This window comes from Anarhichas minor, unplaced genomic scaffold, assembly GCF_050575085.1.
Source record: "Anarhichas minor isolate MPS153535 unplaced genomic scaffold, ASM5057508v1 ptg000045l, whole genome shotgun sequence".
NCBI classification, from domain to species: Eukaryota; Metazoa; Chordata; class Actinopteri; order Perciformes; family Anarhichadidae; genus Anarhichas; species Anarhichas minor.
Genome location: NW_027466491.1, coordinates 387041 through 405638, shown reverse-complemented (window position 1 = coordinate 405638; position 18598 = coordinate 387041). Strand labels below are relative to the sequence as shown.

Genomic DNA, 18598 nt, shown 5'->3' with positions numbered 1-18598 from the left:
CTATTTCTCTAGAAATGTGACGCTTTACTATTTTTGCACAACCAGGAAACAATTCCTATAAAACCATTTTCGCGTCGACTGTTTTTCAGAGGCGGACCGCCAGCTGTCAAACATATAACTCTTCCGTTTAACAATATGGGACGGAGTTAAACCAGTTTCCCTCGGCATTGAGAGAGTGCAGGGCTTTTTATACGCGAATATACCGATATGCGGAATACTCCACTTTATTACAGCTGCCTTTGAACTGCGTTCACTTTTACATCGTGTTTCGTCATCAAACATGGAGAAATTTGAAGGCTACATCTTCACTGCGCTCTGCAGCACCAACTTTTTGATATCCTGCCTGCTGTTCTCCAGAGTCACTCGGGAGCAAAGGGAGCCGTACATGGACGAGGTTTTCCACGTCCCGCAAGCTCAGAAATACTGCCATGGGAAATTCAACGAGGTAAAGGTGGCTTCCTGAAAGTCGCGATGTAGCCATTAAAGGGCGTCTCTTTGTTGTTGTTGTTGTTGTTTGGCGGATTAAGGTGAGCTAACTGCGGAGCTTCCGTTGTTTAAAACGATGTAGATCCTTGGAGAGCTTCTTATCCCCGTGTCATACATACAGAATGGCATTAGTGGTTTATGTGCTTAAAGATATTGAAGATAACATGCGGGGTGCCTCTCCATTATTCACTGTGCAGGAAAGTGGAGATTAAAGGATCATCCTTAACGGGTTTTTTCAAAATTCAAGTAATTTTACCACGAAACGTGAAAATTGTATTATTGATTGAATTAATTTATAAGCATACCATCGTTTTTGTTTTCCTCAAATAACGCCCTGGTTTTGACTGAACTCATTTGAAATAGGGACCGGACCCTCCAACGTGTTAGTATTTCACTTTTCACAAATGTATCGTTCTGTAAAATTGGTGGAATTGACCTCCGAACATGGTTGTGATCCTTCCTCAGTGGGACTCAATGATCACCACTCTCCCGGGCCTTTACCTCGTCTCCGTGGGAGTCATCAAGCCCGTGGTGTGGCTCGCTGACCTGACAGGCCAGGTGGTGTGTTCCACGGCCATGCTGCGCTTCATCAACCTGCTGTTCAACTGCGGCAACCTCTACGTGCTCTATCTGCTCATCTGCAAGCTGCACCTCCGGGAGAAGGTATTTCCCAGAGCGATGGCGGTAATCATGCATGAATGATCCCGTTTGTCGTTTTCTGACATCTCGTTCCCTCTCTCTTCCAGACACGAACAACCTCACGGCGAGTCCTCTCGGCGCTGTCTCTGTCCACCTTCCCCGTGCTCTACTTCTTCAATTTCCTCTACTACACCGACGCCGGATCGACTTTCTTCACCCTCTTCACCTATCTCATGACGCTCTACGGCTGCCACAAGGCCTCGGCACTCCTCGGCGTCTGCTCCGTGCTCTTCCGTCAGACCAACATCGTCTGGGTGGCCTTCTGCGCCGGCACTCTGGTGGCCGCCAAAATGGATGAGGCCTGGAGGGTGGAGCACGCGAAAAAGAGGGACGAGAAGTCCCCCACGTCCCAGGTCCCTCTGTCATTCAGCGGAGCTAAGAAAACCACGCTTTTCACGCTGGAGTTCCTCACCTCCCCCAGCCACGTGAAGTCAGTGCTGCTGGTAGCCTGGCCTTACGCGGTGGTCGGCGCGGGCTTCCTGGTGTTTATGGTGCTGAACGATGGGATAGTGGTGGGCGACAGGACGAGTCACGAAGCCTGCCTCAACTTCCCCCAGCTCTTCTACTTCTTATCCTTCGCCCTCTTCTTCTCCCTCCCCGTCTCGCTGTGTTACCACCGCGCTCTCCGCTTCCTCCAGGCCCTGAAGAAGCAGCCTCTGTTTTTCCTCTTCGTCACCTGCGTCTGCCTGCTCCTGGTGTGGAAGTTCACCTCTGTCCACAAGTACCTCCTGGCAGACAACCGCCACTTCCCCTTCTACGTGTGGAAAAGGCTCTTCCAGAGGCACGAGCTGGTGCGCTTCCTCCTCGTCCCCGCGTACGTGTTCGCGGGCTGGAATTTCCTGGACGCCTTCAAGGGGCGCTCGCTCTTCTGGAGTCTGGCGTTCCTGGTGTGCCTCCTGGCCGCGATGGTACCGCAGAAGCTGCTGGAGTTCCGGTACTTCATCGTCCCCTACCTGATGTACCGCCTGCACATGCCCCTCCCATCCCTCCCCAGACTCGTTGTGGAGTTTCTCCTGTACACGGCGGTGAACGCCGCCACGCTTTACATCTTCATCAGCAAGACGTTCCACTGGCCGGACAGCGCGGCCGCACAGAGGTTCATGTGGTGAGCAAAAGAGACTGAGAGTCTGACGGCAGGAGCTCAGATTACAGGATGTAATCAAACGATTTTCCAGAGAACCACAGAACATGTGAAGTCTCCGAAATCAATAAGAAAAGCTTCTGTTACATTTCAATGACTGACACAAATGGCTTATACTTTCAACATTTTTGTACAGTGTAACCAAGTAGTGTTCGGGATCGCCACAGTTTACACTGAGAATCGATATTGCTAGTTTTAACGTGACAGGGGACAGACAAAAATATTAAAAAAGAATATTAAATTGTGTGCTTTTCAGGTTTGAGTTACGCTGGGGTTTTATTTTCACCGACGAGGGCCACAAACCCTGAAGCAACGCTGTACATTTACTGTGATTCACTTCACAATTACACGAAAATGGCCGAGAGTGTTGAAAGAGAATTACTTTAGTAAAAAGGAAAGTGTTTGGCTTTGCTGATGCAGTGGTGGTATCGGTAAACGGTCTGTTTCGATGAGAATTGACTGATATGTAAAAGTCGTTTCTACTGCACCTCCAATTGTTTTGGATGAAATGTTGACCTGTCTCCATGGAGGAAAGATAATAATGTCACTTTGACATTTTCTGCAGGATTTCCTGGGAGTCGTCACGGCCGGGTGTTGTTTCTTATGGCCGTAACTGTTTTGTACTATAAATGTAAATACCAGTTCTATGAATCGATCTTTGCTGAAGTAGCTGTTGACACAAGCTGTAAATATGATTCAAGAGACCAAAAATGACAGCCATATTGTTCAGAATTTCTATTGTATGGGATGTTTTTGTAATGATTGAGATCCTTGTTTGTTTGGTTTTGCCAGTGGAGAACACTGACACATTTATAATCACAGAGAAGATACATGTTTTTACTTTGACCAAGCCATAAAGACTCACTGGAAGTGATTCAGAATTCAGATGTTTCGTTGTCATTTAGTTCGTTTGGTTGTACTTTGTGATTTATTTGTTAACTCACTCCTTTCTGTTGGCTTATTTCATTGTGCCTGGTTTGAGTCTGTTTCACTGTCATTTTTCTATGTAGATACATATGATTTAATCATAATCTGTCCATTCAGCTGTATGCTGTTCATTCCATTGTGTGTATACCTTTGAATAAAATGACTCGTGCAATGTGAAGTCTCATGTCAAGTTTATACATACACACACACACACGCACACACCACCTAAGACTTTACAGAATGTTGACTCAACAGATCGTCCACTAGGGGGAGCTATAAGACAAAGCTGGATATTCCTATGAACAGAGAGTCAATCAATCAATCAAACTCTTAAATGGTGTATTTACAGCAGAGAAACACAGCAATAACAAAGCCTTTGTTAAACTAGTTATTCAAATCAACATGGTCGGTGAGAATCCAGCCTTGAAAGCTACTTTTGTTTTCATACTGTTCAAATCATCTCCAACTCAACAACACACTCCAGAGCTTTCAAATTACAGCTGGATAAAGACAAACGAAGAAGAAACCCAGGCAGCCAGATGTAACTAGCAGGACCTGACGTTGTACAGAACGTAACGATGAGGCTGAAACCCTTCAATGGCTCTGTGGCTCGTTGTAGTTCAGAGTCTTCTTCTTTACTTTGGAAGTTAAAGCCCAAAAGAAAACAAGCAGCTCAAAGAGGACTCTGTCTATTCCAATTACGTCAAGCAGCGGGGGGGGAGATTTTAATAAAGTCAAACTGGGATGATTATAAAAAAGTTGATTATTCCGAGACTCACGAGATACCGTTTGTGCTGTGTTCCGGCTGGGAATGGATATATTGGAGTACTTGTTTTTTTTAAATATTCTGGCTTTTGCTAAACCTCCGTCTCTCAGCGTCTCATTGGTTTTATACTTTGGGGATGATGAAAGCACAGATTTGGCTTTTCTCACCACTTTGTTCTGGGATTTTAAAGATTACAGCCCAAGAGGGAGGCACTACCATCATTCATAAGTGTTTTTTTTTGTGTGTCATGATAACTTTGCCCTTGTGTGTTCATTAGTTTACCGATTGCATTTGGAGGGAAACTGGTAAAATGGTGGTGTTACCAAAGATACAAAATGACTCCGATTGACCGTGAGGACAACAAAGTGCTTTGACCAAAAGTCCAAAAAGTTTCAAGCTTACTAAATTTACAGTTCATATTTTTAATATATCATTAAGGGAAGAAATGTTCTGTTTTCTGTCTGTGGCAAGAGTTTGTTTTTTATTTCAAACCAGCTGGCGGGCTAGTGCAACTCGGAGTACGATCGAGTTTCCGACTCGTAAATAGCGTTCACATCAACATCCATGTCGTGATTACGCAACACGTTCTCATCCCAACTGGTCACATACTGATGCTTGATCAGACCCCTTAGTGTCACTTTCTAACGCACTGGGCAGCCCAGCGGGTCAAACTAAGACGCATTCATAGTAATCACCTGGTCAGTGTGTATTCAAACAACAACACTGAGATAGGTTTGGGATTAAAATGAGTACTTAAACTATGTAAAACGTATACAACGTAACATACGGAAAACATGTCAGAAATATCACTAACGTCACTTCAAAATAACACTTTGGGAGACGAACACAGGTCTCCTGGTTGAAAGTCAAACAAGATGGCGACTCGAGGCTTCAAAACCGTGGTCAAAAAATCCGTGGGTGACGTCATGCTGACTACGTCCACTTCTTGTTTCTGCCTGGCAGATTATACCTTAAATTTGTTGCGTGCATATTCAGTAGTTTTGTCCGTATTAAACTTCCATAGAGGGTCTTCGGCACTAATTAAATGTCAAAATGATGGTACATTTGTCATTTATTTACTTCATAGAACTGCATTATTTCTTAAGGACGACATGTTTTCTGTTTCTTCCTCTCTTCGTGTAAGAGTAACACACATGCAAACTTTTCTCCCAGACGTTAGACTGTAACTTTAAGAATCAGAGGCTCTGAGCAGTTCATTAAAAGGGGAGCTTCATTTGAGAAAGACACTGAGATCAATTTCTTTCAGTGGATGTTTATTACTTAATCATTCCCATAAGGGGGAATATAAAAGTTGCATGGGCAGAAAATAATTGGGATGAGAAAAGTAGGAGGGGTAATGGAGGATGAGGAGAAGGATAGAGAGATAAACACAGATCCACAGGTATGATATGACAGCACAGCACACTCTAATTACAAAAGAGGTGAATATAATTACTATAGTTCAGGTTTATACTACATAATCTAATCTTCACAATCGTTTAAGAGAATAAACTATTTAATGGATTTATCTATGTCACTGTGGGACTAGTTGTGTGTTCATGTTACTTGTATGAAACACTGTACAGTGTCTGTCACAAAGCTGGTGTTATTTGATACACTTTATATCATCTTCTCCCATGAAAACACCAAAACAACCATGCGTCAGTCAATCTCTCACATTTGTGTCTACGGGAGGCAACAATCTTTACGACAGGCTCAGTCATTTCTTAACATAATAGTTACAGACAGTAGAAATACGGAATATGTTGCCTTAATTCTTGACTATTTTTAATTGATGGTGCCAGCCGACCTGAAATCTTAACCACTGCCAACATCCACCCTGTATCTGGCAGCTGGCAGGTGCTAATTTCATTCCCTGGGTGGTTGTGACTAACTAAACTCTCTCAATAAATACTCACAGTAATTATAACTTTAATTTTAATGGACTGAATGCTCCTTCTCGTTTATTTAAAAAAGAAAAGAAAAAATGCTTCATTCTCACAGTGTGGATCGTGAACCACATATACGATGTTAGTGTGTGGAGTCAGCAGATCCCCCAACTCCTCGGACACTCTCCACCCCTGTCACTGTACATCCGTGTGACGCGTCCACATGTCACCACACATTCACATTCACCATGTGGCCTCCTAATGTGTGGCTGCAGAGACCACAAACTATAAAAAACAACAACAACATAACAATTCACCAGACTCCCCACTGAGCTATTACCGTCTCTTTCTCTCTCACACACACACACATTCAAAAAAACCATACGAGGCCATGAGGCTCCCAGCAGCCCCGGTGCATCCGCCTGCTGTCTCACTGCATAATGCATTGCTGGCTGAGGTGGAAACACGCTCTACACACTTACACACGGAAACGGCTTAGCTGTGATGCATAATTTATCACATCAGGTTAGGGAGAACAAGTGGCTTCATATGTACTGCTAATTGAGACGAAGGCAAGGTTCCTGTGAGTGTGCAACTTTGTGTGTGTGTGTGTGTGTGTGTGTGTGTGTGGTAACTACTGATTAACCACAGTAATCACAATAAAAGAAACATCAGTCAACCGAGTGGCCAAGTTGCCATTTGGTCTCACTTAGCCACATAGTTGTCGGTGGACTCTAATGAAGAAGCACGATCCGTGTTGTAGCTCTTCATCTGTGTGCGTTTAATATGATTTGTTTTTAAATGAGCTGATATGAAGAAGAAGAAAAAAAAGCCAGAGCATTTCTTCACATTACAGAACTCTCTCTTATGAGAGACCCCGTTACCTTGAGATCACAACTGAATTATTCCATAATGACAGTAGGTAGTTTACTGGTGATGTAATCAGGCTGCAGAGTGAGACTGGATCACACCTTCAACAACGTAAACACGGAGCAGAGCTGTGAAGAAACAGACGGAGAAGCAGAGGACACCGTATGTCTCCGTGACACGTCAAAACCACTTCATTCCACGAGGCTCGCAGGAGCAACAAGTCAAATTTGGTTACTATGCTATTTTTATTTTTTTTGCTAAAAAAATCAATCATACAGTCAGAAAACAATACAGCAATATCCAATACACAACACTGATCCACTGCCAATCTCTACACTGGGAAAAAAAAGGCCACTTCAAAAATAAGTTCTAAATAAAAAGAGATTATGAGCTGTATTTTACTAGTATTAGGAAGTGTTGCGTGTCGTAATGAGCCTCAAAAGTAGTATTTTTTCACTTAACAAACATTCAAGATGCAACTAATGAGGTGATACTTGTTAATGTATCCAGAACGTCGTAATGGAATAAGTCATAAATAGAATACAATAAACCAATGAAGAGGGAACTTAAATAAAGTGGAGAAATCTGTGGCACATCTGCTCTACACACAAATAGAAATCTCATTTGGATATGACATATGCTGCAAGAAAAATGTTTTTATAGCTCTTTAAAAGTTACACAATGGAGTCCATTGTACCTGCCATATCTTAGCACCTTTTAAAAAAAAACATTTACAGCACATAAGGAGCATGTTCTATTTAAATAAGAACGGTGGGAGTTGAGTGGGCGGAGCGGCTAAAACATGTGTTTTGCTTTATTAATGGCACACAGTAATTATGCCACCTGCCCACATTCATATCACCGTTTCCAGCATGCTGCCTGTAAAACTTTCATGGTGTTGTGGGGGAGGTGTGCCAGAGAATTTGTTTTTGTTTTTCTAGGGGTGTCCTGATGAGACCCGTATAGGTTTAGAAAATGCAACTCTGAACTTAGTATTGCACCAACCGGCTGAGTTTCCCCCTCAGTCTTTTAATTTCTGGGGAATATTCAAATGAGATCCAACTTTAGCTCCGTCTCGGTGGCAGGGTTGCTAAGCTACAGGCTGTGTCAGGAAGTGACAAGCGAACATAATTACCACCCTGGTTGACAGACACTGACCGCAGTGTTCATTAGACTTACGCAAGCGTTAAGACATCAAGTCTTTTGAAAGGACAAAAAAAAAAAAAACCTCACGCAACCTTTTGCATCGGCTAATTACCACATAATCATTTGGTGAATAAGTATTTAAACAATTAGGGAGCAAAGGAATTGTGTCCCGCTTCCTTACAGTACGTGTGTTATCGTCTCAGTGCTGGGTATTCTTTACGCATATGCCAGGTCGAGTTATTATTTTCTTGCATTTTGAGCATCATAATCCTCCAGGTGCAGCTTGCTATTGGTGGCTTTGATGTGTCGCTCCATAGCTGGTAATGAGCAGTGTGACTCCTCTGGTGTCTGTCTGTGTGTGTGTGTGTGTGTGTGTGTGTGTGTGTGTGTGCGCATGTAGCATGTCTTTGTTTTGTTGTCATTGTTACGATGCTCTCTATCTATCTATCTCTGCTGCTGCATTAGATGTTGATTGACAGTGATATTAGCACCTTTCCCTCACTCTGCCTCTCTTCAGCACCTCAATCAATCCATCTCCGCCCTTGGCCTCAAGGTATGCTGGGAAAATAAAGCTATTTAAAGCAACCAGAGGCATGCACGAGGCTCACCTGTGTGTGCGGTAGAAAATGAGACACAAATCATCTTTGCGTTACAAAACACCCAATGCATACAGCGGGATAAAATCTTCATCTGATTCTCCCTTGTTACATTTTACAGATTTTAAATTTTTTTATTTCTCTGTACTCCTCATACTGGTTTGAAGTGAGCATTTTAAGTCCTGTATGGTTGTGTATTTTCGCCCATGAGCTCTGTCAAGGTCATCCGAGTGCACAAGCAAACTGTGGCCGGACAAATCCAGCACGCGTGTGCCGTTGTGTGCTGCTGTTTTAATTTCACAGCCAGTGTGGAAGAGTTGTCAGGAACGATATGCGGGTTTTTAAACCTGTCGCACAACATGTAAACGAGACTTTATCTAGGGAAAGGAAGGCCTGGGTTCCCATGTCTCAGCTCGCCTCGAGGACGGACAAAGGAGTTTAAACTATAAGGTTAAGAGCAAAGAAACGACACTACCAACTAAAATGAAAACAAGGAGGATGTAGGTGACGCGTGGAATATGTGCAATGCTGCTACAGCACAGCAAAATGTGACCAAGCTAACCAGAGACTGGCTGACTGCCACTGACTTAATAGCAGTCAGACCAGGCGAGTTGAGTTTTGCAATCAGACCAGGTGAGAAGAATTTCCTTGATGACCTGACTCCATCCTCCACAGGGTTGCAAAGAAAGTCTGTCATTGGTGTTTATTTGAAATACCAACACATAATGAGGATTGACTATTACATTTATGTGGTTATAAAAAATGATTCAGGTTATTAATATTTGGTAGGTTTGGCTAGTTTTCCATGTGCAAAGCACATATATATATAGTTTATTCCAGCAGACACCAAAGTAGTCTCAAGGCTACCACAAAGATGGAATTAATAAATATTGCATTTGGTGGAACATTGTTTCATCATATCACGACTTAAATAAATCTTTATTCCCTAAGACAGAGTATGCACACGATTTTACCACCCACACACCCACGCACACACCCACACACACCTACCCTGAAATGAGAAATCTCACAGAATTGATCCCCATATGACATGGAACCCTTCCCTCATTGCTTTCCTGTTTTATTTAGATGTACAAGCTTCATTTAAGCTTTCATTTCGCTTCACTTCAGGCCAACTGAGCTAATTTGTTCTGCAAATATATGCAAATGGCTCTGTAATAAGGCGAATTCATCAGCCAATTCTGTCCGCTCTCTAAATTCATGGGTGCATTTATGAAAGGAGAAAACGGACGGGCCAACACCTGACATCTATCTAATATCCACGAGAGGGTTGATGGTGATTGATTGGGGCCTATGTGGACAGCAGGACAGCGTGTGCATACTAGATTACACGAGCCATCTTTATTATCAACATGACATATGTACTAAGGATGTCTTGCTTTATTTTCAAGTGAGACAAGCCATCCAATCTGAAATGTCAATGACGTGTTCAAGTCCACGCCAACCATGTGGAAAATTCCATTTTTTCCCGCTCAAATTTATGCTTTTTTATGGGAGGGGGGGGGGCCTTGAAAAGTGAACAGCACTAACATGTAGTTGATTTAATAAGTAATTAAAAGGTTCAAACTCAGTTAATTCACATTTACACTTTATCGTCTGATTTACACTTTGACATCTCTTTGTTAACAACCTCCTGTCGGTTTTCGAGGAGATAATTGGCATCCGTATGTTGTTGACGCTCCGTCTTTCTCTGCGGAACAGGCTGTTTGCTTAAATAACACGGCCATCAACCTGCAGCATGCGAAGGCTCATCGTGTGTTTATTTCATCAAGCCAAGAAGCAGCAGATGCACGGTCGGAGGGAGTTTGAAGGAATAACGTTAATTGTTACTTTCAGACATGTGGCAGGTGAAGACTGATGAAGTTAACAAGTAAACAGCAGCTCATATGGTCACGTATAATGGTGGTTAGAGCGTGAAAGGGAATGTAGTCATTATATCGTGATTTCTTTTTTTTTATACATTTGCTGAATGCAAACTAAAACAAGTCTCTCATTGCTTCTATTCATGTGCCAACCAACACCCAAGACCATTGGTTCCCAATGTTGTTGGCCTGTGTTTCTCTACACGGGTTGCTGTGTCTATCCACTGGGTCGTGATCACTTCCCAATTTCTTTTGTTTTTTAGGGAACAGTATTCAGTAATTTGCAAGAAAAATGCAAAAATATACCAGATGTTGTGCATCATCAAGCCTTTTCAATTGTTGCAACGCCTGGTAAAGTCCCAGTCTCAAAAACATAATGAAACATTCCAGCTTCCAGGGAGTATGATTACTTGATTTATTTAAAACCTGGTTGCGCATAAAGTTTTAAACACTGAATACTGATATGTAGATTGATATGAAATTGTTTGACATTTTGGGACATACTCGTATACTCGCTTTCTCGCCGAGAGTTAGATGAGGAGATTGACACCACATCAGTTGAATGTGCGTCAAGTATATAGCTCGAGCCGGGCAGTGGTTAGCTACTAACGTTACGACTGGAAACAGGGGCAAGAGCTAGCTTGTCTTTACCAACAGCCAAGCTAGCTGTTTACCCATGCTTTTAATGCTAAACTAAGCTAATCTCCAGCTCCTAACGCACAGCAGCCCGGTCTCCTAAAAGTCACGTTCCCAATCAACAAAACAGCATTGTCAATAATTACCTCTTGAGGGAACCGTCTTTTCTCCTGGATTACGTGTGTTTGACGCAGTACAACCATAGGGTGGATGGGTGGTTCAGACAAACATATGACCTCCTTCTGCTGTTTGTGCCCTGTGGGAAACTAAAAATCAATGTTGACTTAACATAATAAACATACTTACTCAAAACCAAACCAAGATGTTTTACTAAACCTAACCAAGTGGTTTTGTGGCAGTTTAGTTGTACGGGAACTTCATTTTGTCAGAGACAGGGTTGCGCACAGACATGACTGTATATCCCCAAAATGTCAAACTATTCCTTTTAAGTTTTTTTAGTAATCTATGACCTTTATAAATCTCTCTCATAGTAGAAAGACGTTCACTGCTGCAGCAGAACTCTGTAACCCCTCCGTCACTCTGAGTGGCAAGAGAGAGAGACTGAGAATATCCTAAAATGCTGACAAAAACAAGCTGGATTGTGACTTTTGAAAATCAGCGATCTCAGCACCTCGCTGAGTTATTGAGTGTTGATGAAGAACTCTATCAACCCCCCCCGGGCAGATTAACAGACACATTTCGGTATTTTTCCTGTGACAGGGCATTGACAGTCTCACTAATTGCCTCTCTAAACATGTGGCAATTACTCTCGCAAATAAATGTCAATTTTATTTCCTAGGCTGCCACTTCAGAGGGCAGATGAAATAAGTACACAGGGCTTGTGGGTAAATCAGAGGAACAGAAGGATGACATGGAAACACGTTACATGTTTTGCAACAGCCTTCAATGCCTTGCTCAAGGCTAGTGGTCTTGTGTCTGTGTGCTTTGTTGGGTGTGGGAAGACTTTCATGTATAATTATCTCATCAAAGGGAGCAAACACCATGTTAGTCCTGATAAGCTATGAATGGAGAGAGGACAGACACTGAGGAAAGGAAGGAAGGGAGTAAAGGAAATTCAAAACCTCCTCCAAAGGAAAAAAAAAAAAACACTGAGTTGAAGCAAGTCTTCTGTTTAATATGAATATTTATTTAAAAATCCATAGTTTTCGATACAGAAATAGTCATCTATTATATGTATTATCAGACAATCAGTACTTCAGCCATGCTTTCTCTGATTAAATCACGGTTTCAGAAAAGTACAAGATAATTATTTAATCCATGAACTTGTGCAAAGAAAAAAAAAAAGGTCCACCAGAAAGCAATAGAAACACTGACACAAAATAGATAACCATTAATGAAACAATTCATTTTTCTGAAGAAGGCAATGCACAATTCCAAGAAAATCAGAGAAAGATTTAAGGCCATTTTGTACAGTTAATTTTTCATATAGATTTGTATATTTCAAAACACTCAGTTATTAACAAAAGGAACTGGTGCATCCTTTGTAAAACTGTACATGCAAACATAGTGCACGTTGTTAAGAAGATATGACGAGCATACAATATATTATTTGGATAGCTTTAGTAAACAAAAGATCTTATGTGTGTTTACACCTCACATGGTCTATTAAAACACTCGCGCACACACACACACACACATACGCAAGGTATACTTATATCAAACGCATGCACACAGACACACACTCTTAGGGGCTCTGCAAAGTTAGTGAGCTGTTGCACTACGATGGACAATTAAAACAATATTAATACCGGTCCGCCCAAAACAGACCAACAGAAAATAACTGGCACCAATGACTACGGCGATGTGGTGTGTGTGTGTGTGTGTATGGAAGCAAAGAAAGGACAAAATAATAACACAAATATTAGCAAATTAATACATTTTGAAATGCCAAAATTTAAGCTGAAAATGAAGTATCATTGAATTCATATCACTACAATGTTTTGATTTGGAACCCATCCATCTGGATTAAGGTGGTTTGACTTCCGCTCTTTGAATTTTCCTGAAGGTAACTTCAAGTTTTAAAGTTTATTCACGTTTCAAATCACTGATCACTCTTTTTTTCTTGATAGCTCATCCTTTATAGCCCAAATGTTAACATTTTTTCATCTTGAATTTTAGTGAATTATTCTTTGATTTGACTTCTAAAATAAGAAAATGACCAATTTGTTTTGAGCAATAGTTATGCAATAGTGGTTTAGGAATTCAAACCACATTCACGGCGCCTTTTCCTACCCTGAAAGGAGTTGGCTGAAGAACGAGTGACTTTGAAACAGGAGGTAGTTCGCCATTGAAATGGCACGACAGGGGCATCATTTAACGTCAGCGTCCTGGGTTTGAATCTGGTCACTATGAAAAGAAAAAGAAGTAGCTCGGCACAACGGGGAAGTTGACGTTTACCTTTCTCCCGCATGACTCATTCGTTTTTTAACCTTTAAAAAGTGAGCTGTGTAACTTTTGAAAAAAAAAAAAAAGAAATGACACATTCCTCTCACAAATGAAAAGGTGAATTCATAAAAATGAACACTTTGTCGATTCAACACACTCGGGGTTCTGCCGCTGCAGCTTTACTTGGCCTGGTATGACCGGTAGCTAACGGTGGCTAACGTTAGCTACCTTTAGACAGATATTGCTGTGTCACTGTTTGACTCTTTAGCTACTATTAAATTACATTTCAGCCATAATTTAGCAATTACTTTGATGAGTACTATGTTATCATAGATAGGAACAATAGCCGGAACATAAATAAAAGTTGCAATGAACCATAGTTTTGCTTTAAAATGATCCCGCAGACTTGTGCTTGTGCCCACAGTGACTGCTGCAGAAAGGGGGTTGCTTTTATCTTTCTATCTTTCGTCTACAGAAGTTTGTTTCTACCAGAAGGGATTCATGCTAAATTGTCGCCAAAAACGAACATCAAAACACTCCCGCCACCCAAACATAATCCCTTCTCTGACCCCCCGCGGTGCAGGATGTAAGTCTTACAGTAATGAGCTCCTCATTCTGACCCGCTGTCCTAACGATGTGTCCAGCGCGGCTGCAGGAGCACGACTGCAGCGGTGAACCAAACACACACACGCACGCGCACACACACACACACACACACACACACACACTGGAACAGCTAGTCCACTCTGCTACAGTGGCTGTACAGGACGGGGGTTGTGAGGAAACAAAGATGAATTTTGGAATATCAAGCAACAAGACAAGCAATGTATAAGACTCAAAACAAATTATGTAGAAAAGATCATCTTCATGTTGGTTGCATTTTGATTTTGGCACAGGCAATATCCTCAAAAAATGGATTGCGCAATACTATGACCAAAGTGTCTAACACTGCCACAAGTATGTTGAATACTTTGACTCTGTAATCAGCTGACTATTTTACACACACACACACACAAAAAGAAAATCTGGGAAATTTTGTTGCGACACGTGAAAACAAAGACAATGATTTCATTAAAAAGTCTTCGTTTAGACATCAGAGTCAGTCAGCAGATGTGTGTGTTGTAGTTTTAAGACGGCTTCAGGGTGATGATACAGTAATACAAAACAATTAAAAACACTGCAATGCTTGAATATCCTTTCACATTGTTGGTGCTGCAATGTATTTCCCTCATGAGCCAATGAATGTTCAAATGTTCCCACTTTTTAAACGTTTCATATGCTTTAAAAGAAGTTGTGTCGTACGAGAACACACAAATCTCATTCACATTTAACATATCCTTTCGTCACCGCAACACTGACAAAAACCCTTCCACATTCACGACAAAACAAAACAAAACAACCCAAACTCATTCTTCATTAGACGTCACGTTAATTTGGAAACTTGTCTGGACATCCTGGGTGACTCGGCAGGAATCACGCAAATCATCCTCTTACACGTGATTGGCACGTAAGAATACACGTCATAAAAACAAACATATAAAACGCTTTATCAAAGCTAAAAGGTGCAATAAAAAAGTACACACTGAAATAAATATAATGGAACAAAAAGCCAACATAGGGAAAGTGTGTTTTTCTCTGCATTTTTGACCACTGGGCTCTTTATGCTCAAACGGCATTTCGTTTGAGAGCAGCTGCTGTCGTTTTTAAACAGCGGGGCGGGGACGTGGTGTTGGACGACACAATGAGACGAAACCCCTGGGCACGTGGGCATCATATTGCCAAGGCAGTTAGGAGGAGAACAGAGAGAGAGAGAGAGAGAGAGAGAGAGAGAGAGAGAGAAAGAAGCTATGATTCCATTCAGAAGTCAAATTAATGCTACGCAAAAAAGTGAAATGCTGAAAACCTGTTGGCATTTGAAATGTAAAACATTTGCTCTTAAATGAGTGTGAGACGCAGGAAGGGCTTGAAATGGTGCTTATACAGATGAAACAGCACCTGATGAGACAAGAAGTAATAGTCAATTACTATTTTTAAGGGATTTCTTTCCAAACAGCTTCGATAAATAATGTAAAAAAATGGTTGAGGACTAAACCAGGTGTGTAATACGGCCTCTGCTTGCATTCCTCTGATTTCACATCCGGGCTTCTCCATGTAACCCAGTGCGTAACATCACAACGCTATGAATTGTGGGTAATTCCATCAGGCAAAGTCTGCAGAGATGCAGACATAAGGAAAGTGTGCTTAAAGGGCTCAACAAGTCTCTGAGCGAGCCCTCGGGCACTAGAGGATTTGACAGTGGGACAGCCCTAAACCCTAACGGACTTTGCCTCAAAGTCCTCGAGTCTCTGAGCGTGGACGTTAGGATTGGGCCTAAAAGTCCACAGCCATGCCAGAGGCTCTGTGAGGTTGCACTTTAACCTGAGCCACACCAAAGTTATTACTATTCATCCTGAGGTGAACAGGAATGTTCGTCCCAAATTTCCGACCGACACTGCCATCAATTAAGCCATGCTGCTAGCATGACTTCAAAACAACATGGCACTTGGAAATATTACAAGTAATACACATACTGAAGATGATGGACACCTTATGCAAGGGTACACGATCTCTGGGGAGCAGGCTAGACCAGATATTTTACATTTCAAAATGCCCAAATACTAATTTAGGAATGTCATCTGCTCGGATGAGCATACCAGAATTACTCATTTTCTTTTCAGCTCGTCTATTAAAACGAAAAATGTCGGATGGAAACAGCTAGTAAAAGTGACAGAGACGAAGAGAGAGAGAGAGAGAGAGAGAGAGAGAGAGAGAAAGGCTGCAACAGGGAGACGGACCTCAGAGCAGTGCAGACAGACAGAGAGGGTGAAGTGACAAATGGAGATGCAGGCAGACAGACACTCACCCCCCCACACAGACAGAGAGACAAAGTGATGGATAGAAGAGGTAGTGCAGGGCCACTATATGCATGCACTGGACTGAGGCTACACTCATGCAAAAGGTTAATACGAAAACCAGAATACGGTACGGTACGGTACGGTACGGTACAGCACGGTACGGTACAGTACAGAAGGGCTACCGGGACCTGCACTGCTGCTACCTGACACACACGCCAGGAGAGAGAGAGAGAGACAGAGAGACAGAGAGAGAGAGAGAGAGAGAGAGAGAGAGAGAGATTCATATATGTGTATATAAAAGTATCAACAGTAAAAATCCTTGTTAGTGTTTACTGTAAACAATGAGTGAGTTGGAGAGAAATAGAGATAGAAGAAGTGACATATGTCCGGTTATTTACAGAGAAAGTTCATTAAAGTGTGATTTCTTTGTTTTTTGTCTGGAGACATTCTCTTTACAATGTTTCCAAAGCTGTCCTTCATTTCCTTTTTCATTCCGTCTTTACCTCCCGGCTTGAATTCAGACATCTCCGAACTCTCCCCAGGGCCTGTCCAGGTTTCCCAGGCGAGAAGAAAAAAATAAAATAATAATAATAATTCCAGACAGAAACAGGAATGCTTGACAGTGGAAGTAAACAGACTCTCATTGGCTTTTCCTGGCCTCGAAAGCGACACTCTCCTGGCACGACATGCAGCTTCCTGAACACGAGAAAGACCACCGTGATCCACGACGACAAGGCATGGAGAGCAGCTTTAGGGAAATGGAAGTACTTTGCGCGTAAAAGTTCAGCTAACCCCTGACTCCGAAAAACCTTTCTCCCCCCTTCTCCCCACCCACCCACCACCCCCACTCCTCATATCTGGGTTTGCAGAGGCTGCCCTGGCGGCGTGTAGGGAGGCGGCGTGTAGGGAGGCGGCGCTGGCGACGGCTTGATCCCGCGGGTCCTCATGTAGGAGAGGAACTGGTCGGGGATCTCGGCCAAGACGTCTTTCGCCAGCCGGGCCATGCTCAGGATGTGGTTACCCGTCCGGTCGATGTAGTCCCTGAATGGGACGAACTGAGAGGGAGGAGAGGGGATAAACACAAAGAACAGAGATTAAAAAAGAAGATTAAGAGCAGAAGAAGGAGTATAAAAACCACAAAGAGTGGAGAAAAATAATGGAGAAAAAAAAGAAAGAATAATTTAAATTATATAACATAATTTATCCTCTTTGTTTCAAGTTGCTTTGTTCACTGTTTTAAGTGGAAGGAGCTCTTGTGCACGGCAAGATTACTGCTGCAGAGAAGAGAGTCTCTCCTAATTACGACGCTGCAGATTTGCCCTATTTCCTGCAGCACTTGGAGAACAATCTGATCCCTGAGGTCACTGAGATGAGCGGCGGCAGCCGTGGATACAAAAAAAAATAAAATGTGCAAATTAGTGATATGATGTTTTTACTGAGAATATTAGGTATTGAAGCTCGCTGGAGCCGTTTGGGGGTTGCTGGTGTGTGAAAGTGAACAGCTGCAATCTTTTAAGAGGGAGAGAGGAGACGGGCACACAGCCAGCATTTACATACCGAGACCTAGTTAGCTCCATCAAATGTCTGGGATTAAAGGAGATCCAATATTAGGCAGAGAAATATGCAGGTTCAAATATGGGGATCAGCGCTGATACTTTTTCACAACAGCAAACTTGTAACAAGTCGGGAATCTAACGAATATTAGTGGCGGTAGTGTGTAATCGTCATTCCGAAAGGGAAACCGGAACCTACTAGGACTGCTGACATACAAACCGTTGTTATGATCCATACATGACAAAGCAATATTTGCCGTCCATTTTCGCACCACTCTCGCCCAGCTATTAGCTTCATTGCAGGTGGCCGTGTTGTAGTGAAAATATGTTTTTTGCAATGATCAGATGAGAGGAAGAGTGAGAAGAGCCTTCTGCATGTGCCCTCCAGACTTTAGTAGTTTGTCTGCTTTCCACACTTCCGTTTCTCTTCTCGTGCATCGATTTGTTTAACTTTCATAGATGTTGATTTAGTTCAAACATCTAGTATAGTATTCTGTATGTAAACTGTGGCTGCTTGCTTGTGTGTAGATGACGGTTACATCTATTATATGAACTGAGTGTTAGGGGTGGTGTTGGTTTTGCTCAGGAACCCCTGGACACATGTGTGTTGACTTCTATCAACCGTCGGGTCGCCCCGCTGTGACTCATTATTTACATCTCGAGACTATCGGCCTCCTTCGCAATGCAAATCCACCTGCTATGATGG

General features: G+C 42.4%; 2 protein-coding genes across 2 annotated transcripts in view; one reads left to right on the top strand and one right to left on the bottom strand.

Moving 5' to 3' along the window:
* Positions 1–78: 78 nt before the first annotated feature.
* Positions 79–3427, top strand: alg10 (ALG10 alpha-1,2-mannosyltransferase). Its single transcript, XM_076111641.1, has 3 exons — positions 79–445; positions 952–1149; positions 1233–3427. The coding sequence occupies exons 1-3, from the start codon at positions 281–283 to the stop codon at positions 2292–2294; spliced, it is 1425 nt and encodes a 474-aa protein (XP_075967756.1). The 5' UTR covers positions 79–280; the 3' UTR covers positions 2295–3427.
* Positions 3428–12153: 8726 nt separating this feature from the next.
* LOC142970987 (copine-8) overlaps positions 12154–18598 on the bottom strand; it is an 83634-nt gene continuing 77189 nt past the window's right edge. Inside the window, exon 20 of the mRNA XM_076111539.1 lies at positions 12154–17394. Coding sequence (XP_075967654.1) covers positions 17191–17394 — 204 coding nt within the window. The 3' untranslated portion in view covers positions 12154–17190. The remainder of the gene's footprint in view (positions 17395–18598) is intronic.

What these genes read in the sequence shown, in the direction of transcription:
- alg10 (XM_076111641.1), top strand. Translation starts at nt 281, where the DNA reads ATGGAGAAATTTGAAGGCTACATCTTCACTGCGCTCTGCAGCACCAAC. An exon ending in GCCATGGGAAATTCAACGAG is followed by an intron (nt 446 to 951) that starts GTAAAGGTGGCT and finishes ATCCTTCCTCAG; the next exon opens with TGGGACTCAATGATCACCAC. An exon ending in AGCTGCACCTCCGGGAGAAG is followed by an intron (nt 1,150 to 1,232) that starts GTATTTCCCAGA and finishes TCTCTCTTCCAG; the next exon opens with ACACGAACAACCTCACGGCG.